Source organism: Zeus faber (genome assembly GCF_960531495.2).
Source record: "Zeus faber genome assembly, chromosome: 21".
In the NCBI taxonomy this organism is placed as follows: Eukaryota; Metazoa; Chordata; class Actinopteri; order Zeiformes; family Zeidae; genus Zeus; species Zeus faber.
The window spans coordinates 10,517,455-10,542,978 of NC_137208.1; the positions used below are offsets into that span (position 1 = coordinate 10,517,455).

Here is a 25,524-nt window from a genome sequence, read left to right on the forward strand (position 1 = left end):
CGAACACGGAGGGGGAGCGCTCGGCGAGAGGCAGGGGGAGTGAAGGGAGGAACGGTGGCAATCGCTCAGCAGCAGACCGCAGAGAGGCAGAAATGACCTTTGACCACACGGGGGTTTGCAAAGTCATCCAGTACTTCTGTATGTAACGACAATTAATTTAGTGTGAATGAAAATGTACCTGACAATATAGCTACGTCGGTCGTTTGAACACGCGAGTACCTCATTATATGTGACGTGTCTCACAAACCCATGTGGGCTGGACACCCAGGGTGTTGTGTGACGCCGAAATACATCAGGTTGAGGACAGAGAAGTGGCGGTATATTACAGTATGAGACCTTACAGTCATTGTTTTTTTGTTTTTTTTGTAACGCAGTGTGTTAATATGCAACTGGGGCGACAATGACAGGATGGCGTCCAGAGGAGGCGCTGTAATCAAGCCAGAGATTCAGTCGACTGTGGGTCGAAAGCGAATCCGGAACATGAGATCCACCCGATCAAAGTCAATCCAAAATATCCACCCATTCATATATACGCTAAATATTAAATATATGTCCGCTGCTAAGCCCAGAATGTCCGTCATGCCTACGGAAATACTGTACGAGAGCGCTTGTGCCTCACCAAGAAAACCTTTTGAGAAAAAAGATGAGATTTTTCGTTTGGTTAGTAACTTCCATATGTCAGTAGCACCCAGTTGTACTTCTGTTTTGAGCTGTGAGTATATTCCGCTTCTAAATGTGAGGTGATATGAACTCACTGGTGAACATGAATGATACTAGTGGACAACTTGACAGTGTTTTAGAGGTGTGTGTGTGTGTGAGTGTGGGTGCGTGTGCGTGTGTGTGTGTGTGTGTGTGTGTGTGTGTGTGTGTGACAGATACAGGTGTGGGACACAGAAGGACAGGAGAGATTTCGAACCATCACGCAGAGCTACTACCGCAGCGCTCATGGGGCCAGTGTAAGCGTGCGTGCGTGCATGTGCATTAACAACAATGTCTCGTATATTGTTCGTATGCGTTTGTCATGTATGACATCTGTCCTGTTACTAAAAAGCCAAGAATGCTGTGAATTTGTCGTGAATCTCATTGGAAAGCTCAAATGACGAGCCGTCATTCCTCGTGATCAAATGGAAGTCTCAATAATGCTTCTGTAAATCGAAGGTCTGTGAGATTTTTAATAAAAAACAAAACGTCTGAATGTATGGCGATTGGTACAGGAGCCCACACAGGCACAGTCAATCATATCCAACCGTTCAAATTTCCAAATCTCATTCTGCAAATTATGCACCGCCCTCAACTGAACACTGGAAGGAGCTGTGGAGTCATTTATACTTGGAGCAGTTCTTTATTGACCTTCAGTAAATATAAAATGTAGGAAGGCAAATGCCCGCGCGCACACGTGCACACACGCGCGCGCAAACACACACACACACACACACACACACACACACACACACACACACACACACACACACACACACACACACACACACACACACACACACACACAACACAAGAACAACAACGCCAGCTGGTCCCCATCCACATGCAAATCAGTGTATGACACAGTTCATCTGTTTCCTGTCATCTTTAGTGGATCATTATTGATGGTCCTGCAATGATGTGTGTGTGTGTGTGTGTGTGTGTGTGTGTGTGTGTGTGTGTGTGTGTGTGTGTGTGTGTGTGCGCGCGTGTGCACGTGGGTGTGTGCATGTGTCTCTTAGCACCTTTTCACTGTGCGCGTCCATCTACAGCATTCAAACATTCGAAAGAATCTTCAGGGAAAAAAAAAAAAACGCCCACATTTATTCCCAGAAAACAGATATAAAAATCATACATTAATTCATCAAAAACATCGACAATGCCTAAAAACTACCTTAAAAGTAAATCCTGAAAGTATATCCTCAACTAGGTATCGTGTAACAGAAGAGCACCAGGTTGGAAAATTCATACTTGTCCTTTGGGGGTGAATCAAAGCGATTGGATCTGATACAGACTACATTGGGAATGTTCTAAAAGATAAGAAAAAAAAAAACCATCTCAAATATTCCCGTTCCATCTCAAATATTCTCCTATCTCCAAAATGTGCTTTCTTTGTCAAGGATGGTCTGACCAGCATCTAATCGGGACCCACAAATGTTCGATCGCTCGGTGATGTACAGTATATTGAGTTGGCCGACTAATTTCAGGCCTTTTTTTAAACATTTTAAGACACAATCTGGGGGGCGATTTTCCTGAATGCTCACCGAACTGATGACGTTTATTCCTTTTTTATTATTTTTATTTTTTTGATTCGGGGATGGCATCGGACGGTCTTCTCGAAAATGCAAGCGAAATAGAAAGTCCGTCCATTGGCCGCCATCCATCGCTCCGTCCGATCCGCCTGGGAATCCGTCTCCTCCCGCCGCCGCCCCCTGCGCTCTAGCTCAGCCGGATGATCTCAAACTTCTTCCGCTTCCTGTCCTTCAGCGGGCTCGGCAGGCGGTCGCCCCTCTCGTCCGTTTCCGCCGTCAGCTCCTGGGCGTCGTTCTCCGTCCCGCCCTGCCCGCCTCCCTGCTCCCCTCTGTCCGTCTGCCGGTCCTTGGGACACTCCCCGTTGTAGGTCTTCACGTAGTCCGCCACGCGCCAGCCCTCGAACTCCTTGGGCTCGGCGCAGACCAGGCCGGTGTGGGCGACGCCCGGGTGGTGCTTGAGCCAGTAGATCAAGTAGTGGATGTTGTAATCGCAGAACCAGGGGTTTTTGCCCAGCGATAACTTCCGCAGGAAGTAGAGGTCCTCCAGCACGCCGTACTGGAAGTAGCGGAGGCTGTTGTTGGAGAGGTCCAGCTCGCGCAGGTACAGGAGGCCCGCGAACGCGGCTGGCGAGGGGGAGGAGAGAAAGGTACAGTTAAAAATTTATGAATGCCGGGTTCGGGGACCCGCGGCGGAGGCAGCCATGCGGGGCGCCAATCTACTCAGTGGGAGCGGTTAGGGATTCGGCGTCTCGCTCAAGGACGCCTTGACAAAGGACCAGACGTGCCATCCTCACCTCACTGAATTGCTAAATAATTGGCCATTCCGTTGCCCTTTGCTGTTACTTTGTGAAACGGGGAAAAGGAAGATAGAAGCATTTCCGACCACAGGCTGCACCTGCAAACCTGCAGGCTGAATCCTTGCTACTGTCTAGCCTCTTCTCTCATTCCATCTATTGTTTCTGACAGACTAGGGGTTCTACTTACCTTTTCCTTTTTTTCCTTCTCTATCAAGGGAAAAAAACATGAACCTGTACAATGCATTGATGACTTTTTTTTTTTTTTACACGACAAAGACGGAGCACAATTTCAGCCTGATTCGTGAGGAAATCTATTTCTACATACTGTATATCTACGCACACTCTGTATCAACTTAACTGGTATTCAAAGAGGCAAAGGACCGGTAAAATAATGCACATTTCCATTCGCACCTCACTTAAACATATTATGCGCACGCTTGTTTAAACAAAGGTCCCGGGGTTTTGAAAACCAGACCGCGATCCCGACATTTTTGCACCAAACACCCGGAGCCCCAGCTGGAGCCGCTGTGTTTCGCGCGATAGGAAATAATAAGCGCCTGATTGGCAGGCGTACACATCCGGGGGGGCTTGGTCTGCGAAGTTCCATGTCTGGGGGTTGAGGTTTTCCTATTTTTTCATTCTGCATCAGAGGTCAAGCACCGTACGGCAGATGCATTTCCATCCGAGCTTATGGGACGGAAAACTCTAATCACATCTCAATCAAATGTGTGTGTGTGCGCGAGAGATAGGCAGAGAGAGAGAGAGAGAGAGAGAAAGAGAGAGAGAGAGAGCGAAAGAGAGAGAGAGAGAGAGAGAGAGAGAGAGAGAGAGGACAGGAAATTCTGCCATCATCCATTATTAATCCACGACGCCGTGTGCACAGTGGACGTTCGAGGCCACCTGGTCCCGAAAACGAAAAGAGGAGCTGTTGACGTGTCTAATGGGTTGCAGACGTCTTTAGCAGAGGGAGAGAGAGAGAGGGAGAGAGGGAGAGGGAGAGAGGGCGGGAGACAGAGAGCGAGAGAGAGAGAGAGAGAACAGAACATAAGTAGATGTTTCTGTGTGACTGGGTAATTGGACGGTCTGTTTCACGCTGTCCGCTCTAGCCTTGGGCTTAGCTTTGATCTGGAAAAACGGAAGAGGGGAGGAGGGGACGGAGAGGAGGGGAGGGAGAGGAGGGGAGGAAGAGGAGGGGAGGAAGACCAGCGAGGGAGGAAGAGGGAGTCGGAGGGGGGGGGGGGGGGGGGGATTTAAAAGTTTCAGAGCTGTCGTCTTTTTACTCCGCTTAGTTCAGTAGTTGCAGTTTTCCGCTACTATCCAGACATCAGCCTTATCTCCCCTTCTCCTCCCTCCCTCCCTCCCTCCCTCCTCCCCCCTCCCTCCCTGGTGCGGTTCTACTACGATGAGACCCTCTTATCGTTATTCTCGTGGGAAATCGCAGTTCCCCAGATCTGCTCCTGGTGTTTGGCTGTTTCCAAGTCGCTGTGACCGCGCTGGGGGCCAATGTGGTCCGCATACACGGGCTCCCCGCTGAGGCTAAACAAAGCGCTCTGTGCCTCCACAGTGGGAATATTGTTCGGTTTCCCAAGTTTTTCTTTCTTTTTATTTATTTTTTTTTCCACGAGGAACTCGCTTGCTCAACGTTTGTTTTCAGTTTTCCTTTTCGTCCCGAACCGTCCGTTTTTTTTTTGTTTTTTTTTCTATCGATGGCTCCCAAAACTACGAAGTGCAGATGTTGGCTCTCCGTGCTCCCGCGGCGTGGGAAGCTGCGTGGTATCGGGGTCGCTAATCCACCCCATCCGTCCGTTAAGACAGTGGCGGACAAATCAGAACTTCCACTCGAATCCTCCTCACCTTAATGCGACGCGATTGTAAGGAATGAGAAAAAAAGAAGGAGGAGCAGCCCGCGGGGAACTAACCCGCATACCGCCAAGGAACACCGCCGCGCATTGACTTGCCTTTGTGCTGCGGCAACGCCAGCAATGAATCCCCACAGGGGGCCGAATGTGCCGCGGACTGAAGGACATGCCTCCCGGGGGGCACAGGTGTCTTGGCAAACCCGGCCCAGACACCGGCACGCGCCCCGGAGGGGGATGAGTCGGCGAGCGTTAAATACAGCTCGTCTGGTGTTCAGGATGGTGGAGGGAGAGAGAGAGAGAGAGAGAGAGAGAGAGAGAGAGAGAGAGATGAACAGACAAAGGTCGAAAGATCGGCGCGGGGGAGGCAGACGGGATGGATGAAAGCGGGGAAGAGAGGTCGATAGTTTAATGATTACTGATATGCAGATTTGGTCGGCACACAATTTGTAATGCGAAGGGAAACAAAGTGAAATTGCTCAACGTTACCGCACCGGCTCGTCACGTTGCCCACAAAAACGAATATATCTAACACGGAAACGCAAAACTCCGTCGTGCCGATGGTCGTTGCCGTCATTGTTCACAGCGTCGTGTGAATTTTCAGTGAATTTTCCGAGTGACTAAAAAATTGTCTTCACCCGCCTATGGAGAAGGACGGGGGCCCCGGGAGAAGAACCAGAATCAGAAAAAAAGAAGAAAAGTCGAAACTTGCGATTAAAATGAGTTTATTGAGTCGGAGCGACATTTCGGTCAAAGGGCCGTGTACAGTACGTTACATGTCTCCACCGACGGCCATTTTCTTTCGTGCAATTCGCCTCCGGCCTAAACCTCCGAAGGGGTTTAGGAACGATCACCGTGAGCCTCAATTTTTTTTTGACGTTGTTTACGATGGATATATGGAGAGGTCAAAGGTCATCCTCCATATCCACATATAGGGTGTACATGGGTCAGGCGACCCGCTGGCTCTGGAGGCCGCATACTTAAAGTAAACACCAACGAATTTGAGGATTGTGTTCAGAAGGAGAGTGTGTGTTCCATCCACTGATGAGACAACATTTTCCTGCATAGCAATAATAATAATAATGATAATAATAATAAAGCGTTTATGCATCTGCCATGCATGCTTAATAAAACATTATAGTAAATTGGTGCTGACATTTGTCTGTTTACATCCGTGTGTGTGTGTGTGTGTGTGTGTGTGTGCGTGTGTGTTTGTTCAGGAGTGTGTGTGTGTGGGGGTGTGTTGACGTTGGCCGCGGGTGGATGCGTCTCCGCCGGCGCGCGACGCGTCCCTCACCTGTGTGTATGCGGTCCAGGCCGTTGCTGCTGAGGTTGAGCAGTTTGAGGTCTTTGGCGAACAGGAAGTGTTTGGGCGTGAGCTGTCCGATGTGGTTACCGGACAGGTCCAGCTTCACTATATCCGAAGGCAGCTCGAACGGAACCCTCTTCAAGTCTGCAGCGGGAGAGGGAGAGAGAGAGAGAGAGAGAGAGAGAGAGAGAGGGAGAGAACGAAGACTCATGAGGTTTATTATTAACTCCATCAACAGGAACTACGTCGAAGAGAGAGGGATTCCCGTTGGGCGATGCCTCAGAACAAATACGAGGTTTGCGATGTGAGACGAGGGTACCGTCTGGGATTTCGCTTGTTTGGAATGTTGCGATGTAGTTTTAATGTCGTCTTTTAGGCTCCATGACAGTAAAGGAACACAGTTTTCTGAACTTCACGGACTGTTCCAACTGTTCTAAGGCCCTCTACCTGGGTGGTCATAATATCCATAATATCCCCTCTAATGATCGGTCGCATATTTCTTATGCCTCATGAAGATATCAACGCCGCCTCACGACTCCACTCGCGCAACTTGCGCCGAGAGGATGTTTCACCGGCTGTGACGGTGACATACGGGGGGGAGTTTTTTGGGCTCTGGACAAAAGCGTCTGCTGAATGACGTAATGTAATGTTAAGAGGAAGAAAGGCGGGAGCGGAGTTCAGAGCTGCCTATTGGAGGCGTTCAGGAGGCCGGTGGCGGCCATGTGTCGGGATGTCGCGCAGCCGGCGTCCTTTCTGTCCGCGATTGGGAACGGGATTCAATTCTAGGCGCCTTCAATGGAGAAAAACCCAGAGTCTGCGAGGTCTGGGGGAGGCAGAATGCGTGGGTGCGAATGGAAAGACCAGTTGTTGGTGATGCCGCTGCCAATGCCGTCAATAACCATATCTCGGTTCTCTCAATACTGGATCACTTTAAAAGAGAGGGTCCCACCGATCGAAAAGTAAGGTTTAGATAAAAAAAAATAAAAAATGAACTTTTCCTGAAAGTAGGGTCCCATGTTTACATTCTGTCGACTGGTAAGACATGTTCGTTGTGATGCTTTTTCGGTATTTATTTACATAATATATCAAATTACAAGGTTACATGGAGCTATGGAGCCAACGTGTTACAGCAGGGCAACACACACACACACACACACACACACACACACACACACACACACACACACACACACACACACACACACACACACACACACACACACACACACACACACACACACACACACACACACACACACACACACACACACAGAGGGGCCGCTCTTGCTGTACTCGTACATCTTCGGCCCTCTTGAAGAATGTAATGCATGAAACAGAGCTTCCTCCTTATTCCCACCACAATAGGAGGGCTTCCGGTGGCTTTGTGGAGTTTAACCTAAAAACACATGTCACATGTGCTGTACGATCGCTGCGATCTGGGGGAAGCTTAAATTCTAGCTTTGCCTCCCTCAGCAAGCCTGTCCGGCAGCTAGAAATACACCAGTCTGTGATGTCACCAGGCGTTGATCAAGAGCAGGCAGATTTACCGTGGAACAAAGTGTCTCTTGAGGCTGTCGCTTGATGTGTATCTTGGGACATTTTTATTTTTATTTTTTATGTTTTTGGGGGGGGGGGGGGGGGGGGTGTTGGTTTCTGAGCTTTGTCTTTGTCGTCTTGGTTTATTAAAACCCTCTGTCATTTGAAAAAGCCAATTTTACAAATGCAATGGATTCATTACATATGAATAATGGATTTGTTGATATATCGTGAATAGGTAATAAGTCATTGGTGCCGGCATTGACTTGAATCAATAAGACACTTAATCACTGGAACACGTTTTGCTCATTTAAATGACTATGCAAAAATAGATTTCCTCAATGTCAAATTAAATTAAATTGAATTAACAATTGTTACAATTATAACAATGATGTTCCTGTGCTCTGCTGCAAATACTGACGACAAATGTGTTGTCTAATTCCTCAACAAAGATGAGTTTGTTAAAGAAAGACAACAAACACCAAAGGGTCGTAGTGGATGGATCCCACTCGACATTGCGTATAAATAACTGTTTGAAACCGGGGGGAGGACATCTGCTGCGCCGATTGAACTGAATGACATGCCGCTGTTTTAGAAAACAACCATCTGTAGGTGGTCTGGTTCTCATCTTTGGCGACAGGGGCCAGCATTGTCAACAAAAGTCAGCGTGGACGGCTATTTTGGAGATTCGCAAAGCGATTGCAAATGTGCTGTGGAGCTGTAGACGGACAGACGGTCCGGGTCCTGATTTCCGAATCACAGGTCTAAGAAATGCAAAGTTTGCTTGTGTCCATGTGTCTGCGTGTGTGTGTTTGTGTGTGTGTGTGTGTGTGTGTGTGTGTGTGTGTGTGTGCTCTCGTGTGTGCGTGCAGGTGTGTGTATTTGTCTGTGTGTGAGAGATGAGGAGGGGGTGAGAAAGATGAGGAATCCATTTCAACAGAAAAAAGAAGGATGGAATGTGTGTGTGTGTGTGTGTGTGTGTGTGTGTGTGTGTGTGTGTGTGTCTGTGTGTCTGTGTGCGTGTGTGCGCACGCGTGTGTGTGTGTGTGGGTGAGTGTGCGCGTGCACCTGATCACACATGTAAGAATATGCCTACGCACATTATGTGTGTAAGGACTGTTACATCTGTAAAAGTAAATCAACTAAAGAGGGAAAACATGTCCAACAGACACACACACACATGCATGCACACACACACACACACACACACACACACACACACACACACACACACACACACACACACACACTCACACACACACACGCACAGACGCAAACACAAACACACAAACATACACATTCTTCACTGCTGCAGATTCACATTCTTTTTATGATGCATATATTTACACACAGGCAGACTCGCAGACAAACAGAGAGAGAGAGAGACAGAGAGAGAGAGAGAGACAGAGAGAGACAGAGAGAGAGACAGAGAGAGAGGGGACGGCGACGAGCGTGTTACACACAGATGTAAGGAAATGTAGGAAACAGAAACCTTCAACTGCCTCTCTGCAGTGTGTCCGTCAGAAGAGTGGGAGCAGTGCCGAAACCTCCCCCGGTGATCGATGTCACAGCCAGCATCCAAATTCCCAGCCGCCCATGCGGGAAAGCAGACGCCCAGCCGCGCAAAGCGCTCAGGACGGGTCCGCCCGGCGGCCGGCAGTTCCCGTCGCACAGTCGTCTCTGGACAACAAACAAACCCTGGATCCTCTTGATAAAGTGTCGCAGCAACAAGGCTGTGTGGTTTCATCGCCTATGGTTTTGAATGTATTGTATAAACTGCATTGAACACCAAAATACAGAAAATACAGTACAGCGTTGCACATTTTGGGGTGAAATGGCTCCTTACGCCGGCCGTACGCTCATTGTATCCTTGTATACTTATACAGAACAATGATGTTACCTATGGTGACAAATTCACTGGTACAAAAATAACCCTTTAATAGTCCCCTCTAAATGTTTGCCTTTTGGGCCAAATTTGGCCTTAACAGGGTACTGCCGGTACTCTATTCTACTCCTGCAGGTACACTGGTAAGTTCTCCTTCCCAACAATAGAGTCCATATATGCAGTAAATCCGTGAATCAATTGACCTGTTTTCAAACTCGTGAACTATATTTCTCTGTTGTTTCTTCAGGCCAGAACCCATTGTGCTCCAGAATCCGTGGCGCAAAAACCACACAAAGCTGTTTCTTTCCCATCCAATGAAAAACATCCCACAGCAACACAAGGAAAAAAAAGTCTCTTCTATTGTCATTGGAGCTCCCAGTTCCACCTCCATGCGCCCTACGGACGAATGACTTATTACACTGGCACCCCATCTCGCGTCCTGGGGTTGAACGTCCTCCAGTTCGATGGAAACGCTTGCGTCAGGACCCCGTCGCGGTCCAGGGAGCGCGTCCTTTGAAAAAGATTCGCGCTCTTCCCCGTGCTTCCACATCTGCGACTTGCTCCGTTACGCCGAGGCCCGTTTTGGACGGACTCGCAGGTGGGACAGTTTGGGTCGACGTCAATTCTGGTACACAGTTAAACATCTGCTCGCGTTTCCATCAGACCGAAGAGGGGGACGAAAAGAAAAAGCGTGGTCTGCATTCTATCACGCCTTGTTAGGATAGCATTTCCTGGTGGCTTTTCGGGGCAATGGAAAAGTGTTGCTAGAACTCAAGTACCCGCGGATCTTACTCTCTTTCAAATGATGCGTATGCTGCGGCGGTAAAGCTGGCCCGCCGCGGTATCAGGGCGATTTGGAATGAATCCAGCTGCAGTGCGCACCTACAACCACCAGGTGGCACACGTGAGCAGTCCAGACGGAGCGATGTAACTCGCGGAGCATTAATGGATAAATTTGAGAGAGAGATTTCTGTACGCCAAATTGATTACGAAACAATATACATATATTTTAAACAAACAACTATGTGCCAATATTATTATTGTTTTGCTTTGCCCCCTGAAAGTCCACGAGTCGAATCACCTGTCGGAGACCGGTGATTCTTCAAATCAAATTTTTGTCAGTCAGTGTGCATTACAATAACGGGATAAAACAGACGGAAGCTTCCAAAAATCGAAGCACCTCGTACGTCCCGAGGCGACAGACACCATTGTTGTGCTGCCCCCTGGTGTCTGCAGTCAATCGCAGCACGCGGGCTCAGCACCGCGACAGTGCATCGGTCACACGGCGGCATTTCCGTCTCTTGAAAAGCGTGTCATCTCATATAAGGAATTTGGCAGAGACGATTGCTAAAGGGGACCTATTATGCAGAACTCACTTTTTCAGTGGTTGTGCACATACATGTGGGTGACAAAACTGCAGAGGAGAGAAATGTAGGTATTAAAAAAAAAATGTGTGTGTGTGTGTGTGTGTGTGTGTGTGTGTGTGGGTGTGTCCACGGAAGGTTGAAGGTCCTTGTAGGCTGCAGCGCCGCGTTTCTTCAAACAAAACCGCACATGTATTTATCTTATTATCTTATTATCCTGCGGTGCTCCAAGCTCCGCACTGCCCCGGACACCACGGTGAAAGGCGGAACTAACTTTTTAATGAGGCCTTGTAGATGTAACACGAGTGAAGATTCGCCAACTGGATTGCTTGTTTCTCGCCCCAAATTTGTTCAGAAACAAAATTTAGCGCACCGATGAGGTGAAATCAGTGAAAGTTCACCGTGTAAATAAAACGCAGGCGGGAGTAAAGCTCAAAACTCATTGGCTCACAGAACTAGGGGCCTCGGGACAATCCACCCCGTTTTCAGACGGGGTGGATTGTACGGATGTTAGAATGTCGCAAACGCATAATCTGAGTGGTATTTTCAGCAAAAATATAAATAAATAATAAAATAAATTAAAACATGTTTTGGGGACCTCGGAGACTAAATATTAACTTGGTGAACATACCGTATGTGTAATATTATAGGTCTTTTTTAAAGGACCATTTTTAAAGCAATGGCGCTTCAGCCTTTTCCAATGGAATTAACATATATGACAAAATTAAGTCACTTTTATAAAAAAAAAACAAATACCACCAATATGAGAGATATTTGTAAGGTAATTATTCGTATTGTTCAAGAAATCAGGAAAATGGAACAGGGGTATTGTAAAATATGTGTGCTGACATTGACTAGTGTACGGGCAAAAACTCAATTTGACACCAGTGTGCTTCTTTAAGAGCTATATCTGGTGTCCAGCGCAGGAAGCACAATGATCATTTGTTTACATTCCCAGCAGGGGGTTACTGAACCGTACTGTCAGGACTGATCTTTGCATTAAACTGCATTTCACTCAGCAGTCACTATTTCTGCTTCAAATCCATGATAGAAAAGCCATATGGGAAGCCCACGAGGTCTCAGCCACATGCATAACCCATTTTATGGCGAACAATTACGCCGAAAGCTGCACCTCAAGGCGCTGGATGATATAAATGACTTCCTGAAGCTATTTAAAGTACCGCTGATTTGTCAAAACATCCTCTTTGGGATTGGTTATAGCAAATCTAAAGCATGAAGCAGTCCAGCGCTCGGAGGTTGGCAACGTGCTAAATGTAGTACGGCGGAATAATGTCCGTCGAGTATTTACACAGGTTGAGTTACAGACGTTGGCCTCCCTACATAACTAGTGTTATGACATTAATCTACACATCCCACCCGGAGGGGCGGGGGCTGAGCGCTGGCGATCGTTTGTGTTTAAAATAAGAGAATCACCGCGGCGTCTCGTTGGAACACTCTCTGCGCACTTTTTTTGCTATTGCACGAACAATACTCGGTTCCATTACTCATCTAATTCGCTATGATTAAAATAAACGGTTTATACGTTCACGATAATAAGAAGCAGTCAGTTTGCAGTAGACTTTCTATACACAGTATGTATTACTCTTTAAGACAGGGGTCTCAAACTGAAATGAGCCGGATGTCTTGTCCTTTGGGGGCCAAGTTGGACAGTTTCGTCTGTCCAACGTCGTCTGATTATTATTTATTTATTTATTTATTTATTGTCAATTGCCTAGAAATAGACATCATCATAAAAAAAAAAATCTTTCTTATGTTGTAGTGTATTGTGTTTTATATCCTGAAAACGTGCTTGTTTCGAAAATGAACAATACATTATTAATGTAGTGGGCCGCATTTAATTGTCTCGTGGGCCACATGTGGGCGCCGGGCCGGTAGTTTAAGACCCCTGGTTTAGGGAGGAGAACGGGATACAAGCTTTTTTTTAAATATTTTTTATACCATTTCGACATGAACACTGTCAGCTATATACAGAACATTTTATTTAACTGTTTGGATGATTGCCCAGGCCTGACAGTAGTGGTTTTATAGTTTACTCTTAAATTATATTTAGTATGAGATGTGTTGCGGCTCGCCAGAGGGGCAATAGATTCGTTTTATATTCAACAATTTGGATGGAAGTGGGTGCAGTGCCATTTTTCCATCGTTTTCACACATCGTTGGACAGGTGAGAAGACATTCTCTCCAACATTTGAGCTGTTAGAGTCAAGGTGGGTGTTCTTTTTGTTACTGCCCTTGAATTGTAAATAATCTAGCGGCCAGTTTGTATATACTGTACCACCCTGTTGGTGCTGATTTCCTGGTAATCAGAGTGTGAATTATACAATCGTGAAAAGTTGGTGTTAAGACAGTGACTGAGAATGTCTGCACCTTTACACACAGTTACGAACGGGGCTTTTTTGTTTTGTTTCATTAAAATTTGAAAACAGAGGTAAATTAATAAAAACACAATAAAAACACACTGTTTTTATTTGCTTTGTTTGGAAAAAGATCGCTCTGATCCTCTGCTGTGGAGCTCGATGCTCAGTGTAATGGTTCGGTCCACTTTAGGGGTGTCTGAAATCGTATTACAAGATTATTCCAGGCATGAAGATGGGAAATATATTGCAACATTAACGATTACATGTAAGGAGCATAAACAAACGTTTCAATCCCGCAACCTGCTGGTCTCACTCTTTTGATGGTCCAAGTCTTAATCAGGGGGGTCAGACCCCCCCCATCCCCCGTAATTCTTCAGACTATTATAGAGAATAGTGTGCGGTCATCGAAGGTATGACAAACATAAGTCTGTGTGGTGTGGGGGTGGTGTGGTTGAAGCGGCCACACCTGTCGTAGGTCTAGGTAATTGGGCTCGGGATCAGGGTGGCTGTACGCCTGTTGTCAGAGCAATCAACAAGCAACAGGTAATTCACCCATCCACACACCCACACAGGGATAGTCTCTTTAATGAGAATGTGCCATCTGCTCCCGGCTTGTTACATCTTGCCCACTCTCTACAATACACTGGTGTGTTTGCAGCATCTCCACCTGTGTCTCTGTGTCGGAGGGGCCCTGAAAACGCCACTCGGGTGGCGTGCGGCGGGCAGAACTGCCAGTCTGGTTCACAATAACAGAGCATCTTTTCTACAGTAACTTCGGTTTCCAATTCTGTCCGAAAGCATTAACATTTTCAGAGGCCACCTCGCCCCCACCGTGAAGAATGTTCCTTGGAAACGCCGCGGGCTCTGACCACAAGTCAAACTTCACTCCGGTTACAGAGGCAGGGTTGTACAGCACCCACTTTCAGTGGGACCTTTACACTTCGACAGGAAAGCCTCTCAGCGCCAACCCCGGTTCGCTGCGAAAAACCTGTCGAGGGAGGAGGAGGAGGAGGAGGAGGAGGTGGAATTTATGTATTTTTTTCTTTTCCTACTTATTTGCTCGCCCTTCTCTTCCTCCTCTCTCTCTCTCTCTCTCTCTCTCTCTCTCTCTCACTCTCTCTCATCATCTGTCCTTCCTGTGCACTTGTCTGTCATAACATCATGGAGGATTTGTAATATTTGCATGCAGGGCCGGCCCTAGCCATCTTGGAGCCCTCGGCGAGATCTGTAGAAGGTGCCCCCCCGGGCCCCTCAGGGCGCGTGTGCCACAAGATTCCTTACAGGTGCATTTGGGGTTTTTGCGGTCCTCTCCCAGAAAATGAGTTTCAGAGACCTTTATTCGTGCATTCTGGTGAATTCCTATGCAAGTAAATCAGAGAATCATCAGCCAACAAAATACATTTAAAAAAAACGGATCTAGCTTTCCTCAACTAAAGTAATCCTCTCCCCTGAGCTCTTGAGTAAAACAGATGTATTATGGTGTACGTGTAACATACAAGCCTAGTCGCAGCACAGACCATGTACCTGTGATTCTAATTAAACAGATCTGGTCACTGATGCAATAAATTGTGATGATTGAAAATTAACATTCTGCGGCACCCGACCTCTTTATATTTTGTATTATGAAAAATATATACACTTTTCCCATCCCACCTATGGATGAATGCCGCCGTTGGTGACTGCCTGTACGGCCCACGCTCAGGACTCACTCGCGTACTTTCCATATGCAATAGCTCATTTGTTGGATTGCATGTACGTTAAATCCAATGAACGCCAAGATTTTAAATCCCTTAGTAAGCAATGCAATCCGGGCCAAGCCAGTATTAGCATTCTGCTGGCCATTCTGCAGGGCTTTATTTACACTGTCATTTATGAGTTAAACTAAGTAAAGAGTTTTGAAGTTAGGTCAGGTAACGCTGCTCATAAAGCATGCATTAACCGGCAAAAACAACGCTGGCTTATTTGGATAGAGAATTAACTTTTACTTTTTCTTCACCTCTATACGAGCTCACACTGCTTCACCATAAATACCATCAAAATATTTTCGTATGAATTAGAACTCGCTCAAGTTCTCTTCAAAAAGCCCAGCCCTGTTTGTCAAAACATTGCCCAAAGAAATCTTCCGCAGTCTCAGTCCCGACTAATTGCCTTATATAACAGGATCCACACCAAGGAGGTGAAGCAGAAATTCATTGGAATCCCCTGTGGTTCACCTCAGTGGAACAATCTTTAATCGCTAATGATGTGGAAGCAGGGGATTTATGCTGGAATCTGCGCTGCTGTGCCCCGGTCTGTCGGTGTTAAAACTACCCTGACTATACCAAACCAGTCCACACCATACCGTACCGGACTGCACCATCCTGAGCCATGCTATACCACACTGAACCACACCCTGCTGTAGCACACTGCACTATACCGTACCACGCTGCACTGTTCTGCACCATATCATACCACAATATAGAGATGAGCCAAAAAAGTCAACTTTAGTTATTTGTGGGGTTAAGGATCGACTATTTATTGCAATTTATTTGCAATAAATAGTTGCAATAGTTGCAATTTATTCTATTTATTTGAATTGCAAAATTATGGCAGAATGTGAATTAGGCGATTATGACTGTAGCAGTTGTTTCATTAACTATTGCCTATTTCCACTGAAAATAAAAGTGTATCATGTGGATTTAAAGATGATCTTTTCTTTGTTTTTCTAATTATTTTCCTTATAGATGAAATAAGCCTATGTTCATTTTGCGTTTTTGTATTCACCAACTAGTCGATTTGTCCTTCAGACTACCCACCAAATAGGCAGCTATTAATAATAAATTGCCTTTTACACTATTGCTATACCATTCATTGACCGTCATTAAGTTTGCAATAACTCAGAATCTAAATCGGGCGGGTTAAGTTGGGCGGGTATCAAACAAGATTCTGAACCCAATTCCCGGTGCCACAGACAGGGAAAAAAAACAGCGAAACGATGCAAGGCGTGAAAGAGACAGGACGGAAGAGGAGAGGAGACAGATGGGAGGAAAAGGCATGGCGAGGAAAAACAGAGCCACCATACAGCGCTTTCAGATAAAGAATCGATTCAAAAACTCGTCCTGTGGAGAAAAAAAAAAAAAAAAAAAATTATAATTAGGAAAATATGCAAAAGCGCTTCCCCGCACAGAGACAGCATTGTACAGTTTTGGCCCCGTCCGTGCTTGTCAGTGTCTCAGTGAGAGATTGTTCTTGTAAAAGGGAATAGGCCCTCTATTGATACATTCAATCAATCATGCGTTTCAATACTACAGTAAAGAGCTCACGCAGTTTGCGCCAGACAGCGTCGTCTCGAAATCTCCCTCGACGCTGTTTGAGAGCAGGGCCCGGGCACACGTTCTGCCATTACGCGCACAAAAAAAAAGCGGCCAAATGTGCGGGGCGGGCGCGCACGCTAAAGTCTGCCCCCGATCGGCCTTTAAAAGGCAATATCGCAATCGGGTTTTTATGAAGCGCCGTCAAAGTTACGACCCGGTCTGAGCATATTTTTAAGACACGGAGCGAGACAGGGAGAGCGACAGAGAGAGAGAGAGAGAGAGAGAGCGACACTGCCAGATGTGAATGATCCAATATAGAATGGACGACTTGAAATTGAGAAGACATTTGGGGGTCCTCCCCCTCTTCCTCTTTCCAGCCATATCTTTCTCCTGTTTTATTTAACTCCGGCTGAAGCCATGCTTCGCCCTGACTTTATTAGTGCGTTCTACCACAGCCTGACTCAGCAGCAAAACCAGAAACAGATGGAAAATATGTTGTTTTCCCAGAAGACTACAGACTACAGACTACGTGTGGGCACCGTTTTCAGGGAATCAGCACTTCACGGTGCAGCGTTGGGCATTTAGCTGTACGCGAGAAGTAGAAGGGACAGAAATAAATAACCTTATACTTTAACACATCACAAGAGAAGCCGATACAAGGATTCCCACCCCTTTGTACCTCGGAGACCCCCCAAATCAAACCTGAATCAATACGAGACCCCCCTTCTTTAGACGCACGGTGGTGGTCATGTTCTTCTAAATCGATTCCATTTCCGTGGTAGAGAGAGCAAGGGGATACAATACATGATAACATATTGCCATGGCTTTTGTTTCGATTTATATTTCAACTTGCATTTATGTGTATTTTTAAACCAATATTGAACTATAAGTCATACGCCTCAAATCACCCAAGGCCTTGTGACCCCCCCCCCACCTGTGATCTCTGTGGGGTCCCACATCCCAGGCGTAGAATCACTGCAGATACTGTAAATCAAACTGTAGCACCAGAAAAAAACTCACAGACAGGGGAAAAAAAAGAAATGGAACGCCCTCGTTCTTACCTTTGTTTCTACAGTCCAGCAGTGGTTTGGGAAACAAGTAGGTGCGACACAGAGAGTTGGTGTCCGGTTTCTCTCTAACTGTCGGAGGCCTCGGCAGCTCTACCCCTCCGCCGTCCGGCCTTTGGCCCACCTGGCTCTCCTCCGCGCACAGCGCGTCCACGCTCAGCTGCTTCAGCTTCTGCCCCCTCAGCGACGGGGGCTCGGCGCACCTGGCGTAGTTTCCGAGGTTTCGGTTGCTGGGCACCTGCAGGTTCCTGACCAGGCTGTCCAGCGGGCAGCGGCAGCTCCAGGGGTTGTCGAAGAGACGGAGGTAGGTGAGCTGGGGCATGGGCAGCAGGACCTCCTCGGAGGCCGTCTTGAGTCTGTTGTGCTGCAGGAGCAGGGTGGTGAGCTGGGACAGGCCGCTGAAGGCCCCCTCCTCCACCATGGAGATGTCGTTCTGCTGGAGGTCCAGGCTCTTCATCTGGGTGAACTCGGAGAACATGTTGTCTCTCAGAACCTGCGGGGGAAAACGGGCAGATTTGGCTGAGGTTTCGTTTGATCGTATATATAGGATATATTTACACGGCAAAGTCATTTAAAGGCACAATCAATATTGCACAATTAGCGTTAAATAACGACTGCCAAAGGAAGCTATAGAAACTGCGCCAAATAGAATATGACCGTGCCGTGCATGAAAGCTGCCACCGAGCCAAATTCATTCATCAATTTGGTCATTTGGTTCATTCGTTTATCTAGTCCAATCTTTTTGAATTTACAGAGAACTACAGGAAGTTTACAGCTCCGGTCAGAATTATCGCAGTTATCGAATCACATTTTTTTTTTTTTATCCTTATTAAATAACCGGCAAAGCACTTTGTTTGGATCCTCTGGACACACATGCTGAGGAAACACACAATAGAAAAAACATTTAACTCAGTCCTTTGATCCGGGCAGCAAAAAAAACAAAACGAACCCGAACAGATGGTTATGTGATCAACAAACACATAAACTCTCGGTGCATTTTTGAGTCCACTATTCAATTATATCATTAGAACTACTGCTGCTATATCGTTAGAACTACCCACTGCGGTACCTCCAGTACGCTCCACTACCTGTATCTTATTCCTGGCCAACAGCAGGTGGTCGATGTCTTTGGGCCAGCCTTGCATCACGGTGGTCAGCTGTCGGTCCTGGCAGTCCAGGTACTTCTCCCCGGCCTCTGTGTACTCCTTGCACTCCTGGGTCTGCCGCTTGACGGCCCCGGCCCTGCCTCGGCCCCGCACGCGACCTCCCGGGTCGCCCCCCCTCGGGCCCCTGGGCCTGGGCTGGGCCCTGGGGCCGGGGCGGGGGCCTCGCTGGAGCTCGGCCGAAGGGACGAGCGCCAGGAGCACCAGGGTGGCGAGGAGACGCATGGTGAGCGCGGGCGGGGACGGTCAATTGGTGTTCGGGGGAGGGGGGGGGGGGTCGGTCCTGAGAGACGGGGTCCGGCGTGACGGGACACGGGAGGCGGGTCACAGCTGTAGGCGAGGGAGAGAAAAACGTTTTCTGTTTTTTTTTGTTTGTTTTTTAATCTCTCTTTGCACTCGTTTCCAACCTTTCACTTTTAATCTCATTCGCATTGGGTGACTGATCGTTTATGGACGCATTTGGATCAGTTTGTTAGTTTAACGCTTGTTGTTTATATTTCACACATCAGCTCCTTGCTTGATTACAAGACGTTTTTATTGCTGAAATGAAAAAATAAAAAAAGATAAGGGATCTACCTCCAACTTTGGGAGTCTGTTTTGTCGTGAAAACGACACTTTCCAATGTCCGAGAGGAGGGGGGTCGGGCCGGGGTTAGGGGGCAAGGGTCTACCTGCGTGTGTTTAACTCTACATCACTGGGAAGTCACACATCGATCGAAGCAACGGAGCTGAGACCATAAAACCCAGAAAACCCTGCACCCGCTGTGCGTTCCCCGCCCTCCCTCCAAAAGAAGAGCAATGCACGTGAAAAAAAAAATGTCAAAGGATAGACCAAAGAGTCCCAAAAAAGAAAGAACGAAAGAAAGGGAGGGATCATTTGATCTGTGCACGCATTAGCTAAATCAGAGCGCATTTTCAGCGCGGCGCCGGTGTAGCGACACGCTGACAACTTATACAACAATGCACGGCATACGGAAATAATTAGACGGTGAGGTGGAGAAAGGGGGGCGAGGAGGAAAAAACAGGGAGCGCGGCGGAGGGAAACCGGAGATGTTGGAGACGGAGAGAGAGAGAGAGAGAGAGAGGGAGAGAGAGAGAGAGACATGTTATATATGAGACAGTACATAAAATTGACAAACACGGCAACGATAAAAACAAGGTGGTAATGTGTTCCTGGGTTCGCGCCCCGACTGCTCTCCCTCTGTGTGCTGCTCGGGAGACCCTGACGTTCATCCTGCTTCACTCTCCCTCCCTATCTCTCTCTCCATTTGCTTTGGTCTCCCATTAGAAATGTGTGTATTTGTGTGTGTCTGTGCGTGTGTGTGTGTGTGTGTGTGTGTGTGTGTGTGCGTGTTGGAATCCCCGGAGCTGTCTACATCCATGTTTTTTTTCTTATCATATTTGATTGACATGATTTATGATTTTTTATTTTGTTTTGTTTTGTTTTTTATTACATTTGATTTTGCCCTGATGACCTGCATGAGTGTTGTGCGCTTCTACGGTAAAATAAGTGAGTCATGTCTTTCTTGTGTGATCTGTGTCAGCAGGGAGTACCAGTCTTCCCTTAAATCTCACACTCTCTCACCCACGTGCACACACACTCACTCGCACACACACACACACACACACACACACACACACACACACACACACACACACACACACACACACACACACACACACACACACACACACACACACACACACACACACACACACACACACAGACACACACACACAAGCACAAGCACACATAGCCATTCAAACTGTGCCTAACCGCAAACCCCTCGCAGCCTTTCAGTCTCTCGCACAGTGGAACAAGCCCGTCAAAGCAGATGGTGATGTTCCATTGTGAATAACAGACTGGGCATGTCAGACAGAGACAGAAACAGCTGAGAATGCGTCGGGGGGCCAAGCTTGTACAGACCATTAAACACTCCATGACCAGCCAACTATCAAGCATGTCATAGGTAGAACATAAAATTTGGACCTTTTTTTTTTTTTTTTTGCAAAAGACAGGAAGACAGTGCAATCTTTGCAAGGCTGTATACTGCCAGCATGAGGAATTGTTGCTATATACATGACTTAGGGTGTGTGCTTGCGTGCGTGCGTGCATGAATCAGAAGTGTATGTCAGTGCACGACCTATACCATGTACCACTCAACTTATGCCACTTGTGCGTTGAGTTGAGCGCCTTTATCGCAGCTCGGTGTTGGATTTTCTCGTTGTCGCCAGCTAATTTCAACAGAAACAATTCTGTCTTTAAACCACCGGCGTCACATTCTTTCGTGCTCATAGTCACGGAAATCAATCTGTTTAATCCGTGTCCCGGAGCACGCTTGTCCGACTTTTTTTTGTTCTACGCAGAACGAAAATGAAACCCAATGAATTTCAATTGGGAGCATTTCTCAGACACGTTTCGCTCTGGACTATTTTTTTCATTCTTTACGTAATAATGAATGACACGCATTAAATAGCCTACATCTATTAGGAGACTGTCTATGTTCACTGATTACTGTAAATGATTCCTCACAATCATTAATAAATAATAATATTTAAATGTTTTACCAAGTGATCATTGGAAAACACATATAAATACAGTATATTTGAACATGCAAGTTTAATGATTTCTCTGTTGATCTCAACAATTAAGCCGTTTCAACATTTGAAAGTCATCACATTTTTCGCATTTTTGTACGATAATATTACATTTTAATGTTAAAGTTCAGAAACTCCTTTTGTTGATCTTTCAAAAGAAAACATCTGTAAACACCTGATTGTTCCGTAAAGGTCTTCCAGTGGTTAGCTTGGCATTGCATACTGTTTGTACGAGTGCAATGTAATCAGGGGTATAACTTGACACTGCAACTCTCATTGAGTCTTCTAGATGTGCATGAGTAAGGCGTGTTCTGCGTTTGTTTCTTCATGAAGTTTGAATCAGATAAGACAGATAGGTGGAACCAAAAAGACAGGCGACTTTCATAGCCGCCGCGCATGTACCGTTGTACTTTTCTGGGTCCGACTGGCCCGTTGGTTTGGTGAGCCCCGGTGGGCTTTGAGGTGAATGTCACTTTGCAGCGTGAGAATTTCCATCTTTATCTCACCGGCATCCAAGTTGAAAGTGCGGCAATTTCGTTTCCCGTAAACGCACAGGTAAAACGTTCGTCTTGGCCTTAAATGCGTTTACGCCGCAAGACCACCTCAGAGACAGTCCTACCTTTTCCCTGCAGTTCACAGTTCAGATGGTTCAAGTTTCCCGGTGACGTCCGTGAGAAACGCAAGGTCTAGCATCCGCTCTGCGTCCTGGAGCAGCGAGGTGTCCTCTCATCTGGATTCCACAAACTCTTTGATTTCACCCAAAAATCGATAAAAAGAAAAAAAAAAAAAAAAAAGAAAAAAGAAAGAGCGCTGCAAAACACTTCCCCTGCTGAGCCATCGGATTTCAGCGTGTAGTAACCGGCCACCACATCCAGTTGACAGCTCCTCCAACAGAACCTTGAATGACCCGTGTTGTTTAGCTTTGGGGCGGATGCTGTTTATGTTCTTCACGACGGGAGTCATTACGTGATCAAAGCCCATCACTGTTGCAAATATCGCCTGCTGATGAACCATGCAGTGGTCGTGTAGAAATTTGGGGAAATCTGGGTCAGCCTTGCGTTGCGCGACTGAGCCCGTGTGACGGCCGGTCGTCGCCGGGGGGAGGGCACCGTCTGTTTGTCACAGACGCCGGCTTTTCCAGCGGTAACTCTTTCTCCATGAAACACCCCTTTGGCGCGTCGAAGATATCGTCCCCCCTCGCTGTTGTCTTCGGGGGCGGTGGTGTCCGGAGCTCCTCTCTCGTGAGCCACGGAGCACCATTGGTAGAAACAAAGCCAGCTGCGCCGTGTTTCGGGCAGTACATCGCCATCTGTAAAAAAAGGTTTCTCGTTCTCTGTCATAACATGTGCAGCTATGAACGAAGCTTCCGTTGCTGCTTGGGACTTTTTCACCGGCCTTGTGAACATAGATCGCCGTCTGGGGGCCATGGATGTATTAAAACGTCAAACCCGTGGGTTTCAGTTTAATTCTGTCTAGCAGGAAATAAAAGCAGGATACTTGTTTCGTTTTCTCTCTATTGAATGGTCTATTAAATTCATGGTTGGGTGAGAATAGGGATATAGGGTCATACCCTCACCTCAGTATGAATAGATACAAAATAACTCGATATTCATGTCAGCGTTTATTTAGCATATACTGTACAGTATGTATAGCTTTGAATATACTCATCAGCCAGTGCGGGAAACATTTCCATGGTAACAGCGAGCTCCATCAATCAGCGACATCTTGCTTTGACACTTTAGGATTGTGATATGGAATTGTGGCTTCTCCAGTTGCAAAAACAAATTATTATATACACTGTCTTATATTTACACAATGATTTATAAACCTTTCAAATCTTAACCCTAACCTTCACAAATACAAAAACACAAAAACACCATTTTCCATCTCATCTTGTCGGCTAACATATGTAAGTTTGAGACATTTCAGGACCCTAAACTGACCCTATATCCCTATTCTCACCCAACCTTGAATTGAATAGACCATTCAGTCGAGAAAAAGCGAAACCAGTATCCTGCTTTTTGTTGCGCTACCCAGGACAAAATTGGAACTCCTGCATTTTAAATTTGAATACCTCCCCACGGGGGTGCGCTTTCATTATAAGGGATGTAGTTACTTTTAGTTTTTGAGGAGGTCTGGAGCAGAAATCAGAAAAATATCCAAACTACATCGCATTTCCCCTTTGTTGCATTTGTTTATATACAGTTCAATTTGATGTATGAATAACTACAGCACTGTACGTATCTGCAACCCCTCCCCCCTTCTGAGGTCGAAAATGCCTTGGTTTCATTGTTGTTCAGTCCAGCACGAAAAAGTCGGCCAAACATTCTCCGGGACAATTAATTTTCGTGACGATGGGCACAAAACTTGCAACAGCAGGACAGACACTTATTGCTGCCCTGGTTTAAACATCGGATGTATGTAACAGGAACGTCCAGCCCCCGTTCCACTAAAGATAGCACCAACCATGGTCTGTCTGCTATATCCATGACGATGCTTTCCAGCTCAGATTGTACCAAACCCACTCAGGCCCGGCCCAACCCTGCGGTTGACCTCCTGGCCCTTGCCAACCCAAAATTAACCGGTCTAGCTTTATTGCTCCAGCCCAAACTGTCCCAAAACAGCCAAGCCAAAGCAGGGGAACCAGCCTGCGGTCTTTGAGTGTTTTTCATGTATCCTGTCGGATGCATATGCCGTTGAAAAATAAATGCTTTCATCAAATATACTAATCACTACTATGTACAATCCCTTTTCTTCTCCCTTGGGGGATTTGGAAGCAGCTATTGCCAGATAACATTAGGTCTGTACGCCACACTGAAAAGGCTGAAAAGGCCTTTTCATCCATATATATTTATACAGGCAAAATATATTAAAGTGCGGACCACCATTGCTTTACACTACACCAGAAAAGCATTAATACCTGCACACATCATTAAGACCACTTCATACATGTCATTTTATCAAACAGCATTCGGAATATCGTCATTTTGGCTGTTATTTTTTACCAGCCGGATCATTTAAATCTAAATGTTAACAAGATGCTAACAGTATTCTGAGGGCAGTTCACATCTCTCAGTGTCAGTATCTCAGCAGCAATAAAAAAATGCATTTTTATATCGAGGCATTTATATGAACATAAATCTGAGTATTTCTGACCTTTAATGTTACCAAATGGTATCGTTGCGAAATATAGAAATGAGTGGAAAAAGATTACCTCACATATCGCTACCAGAAAACTTAACTTATTTGAAACAACTCACACACATACATCACAGCTTTACGACTGATATTCAGATATTCAGTAACTGCACCAGCACACCCTCAGCAGAAAGTTACCACAATAATAACCATGTAAATGCAATTATCTGGGATGTATTACAGTATGCATTACAGTTCTGTGCTTGCTGTTCATTTCCCCAGTTAGTTCAATAGTATCTAGAGAAAATTTAAATGGGATAATATATAAAATGGGAAAATATGTGCACTGCATATTTATTTAATAATGGCTCTGCCCCTAGCAGTCCTTACAAATGACTCATCATATCATAATAAAAAGTTATTCTACGGTTACTGTGATTTTAGGTCGACAAGAGTGTCAAATTCATGCCTGAAATGTAAAAATGTAGCTCGGTTAAGTAAGTTCACGTACTCTTGTAAAGTCTAAAGTCTATTTTCTTTAGTGCCTTTCGTGCCTGTTACATAATGGAAAGTGGGGAGTTTGGCAGGAGGGCAGCGGTGACATTGGCGAGGGGTGAAAGGAAGTTATAGAGCTCTTTCTGACGGACTCGCAGGTCAAAGTGCAGAGGGGCAAAATGAACTGACACACAGTATACAAGCACACACACACACACACACACACACACACACACACACACACACACACACACACACACACACACACACACACACACACACACACACACACACACACACACACACACACACACACACACACGCGCGCGCACACGCACGCTCACACACACACATTTGTCCATGCACAATGTTGTGGCACCCTGGGGGGACATAGTTATATAATTATCATCCAGGT

The 25,524-nt window shown here is 46.3% G+C and overlaps 1 protein-coding gene across 1 annotated transcript in view; it reads right to left on the bottom strand.

The window, feature by feature from the left end:
• Positions 1-1,168: 1,168 nt before the first annotated feature.
• The window catches only part of lrrc17 (leucine rich repeat containing 17), a 29,488-nt gene continuing 5,132 nt past the window's right edge, over positions 1,169-25,524 (bottom strand). The window contains exons 2-5 of the mRNA XM_080022274.1: positions 18,805-19,209; positions 17,711-18,209; positions 6,182-6,337; positions 1,169-2,855 (exon numbers count right to left, since the gene is read on the bottom strand). Coding sequence (XP_079878400.1) covers positions 2,419-2,855; positions 6,182-6,337; positions 17,711-18,209; positions 18,805-19,104 — 1,392 coding nt within the window. The 5' untranslated portion in view covers positions 19,105-19,209 and the 3' untranslated portion in view covers positions 1,169-2,418. The remainder of the gene's footprint in view (positions 2,856-6,181; positions 6,338-17,710; positions 18,210-18,804; positions 19,210-25,524) is intronic.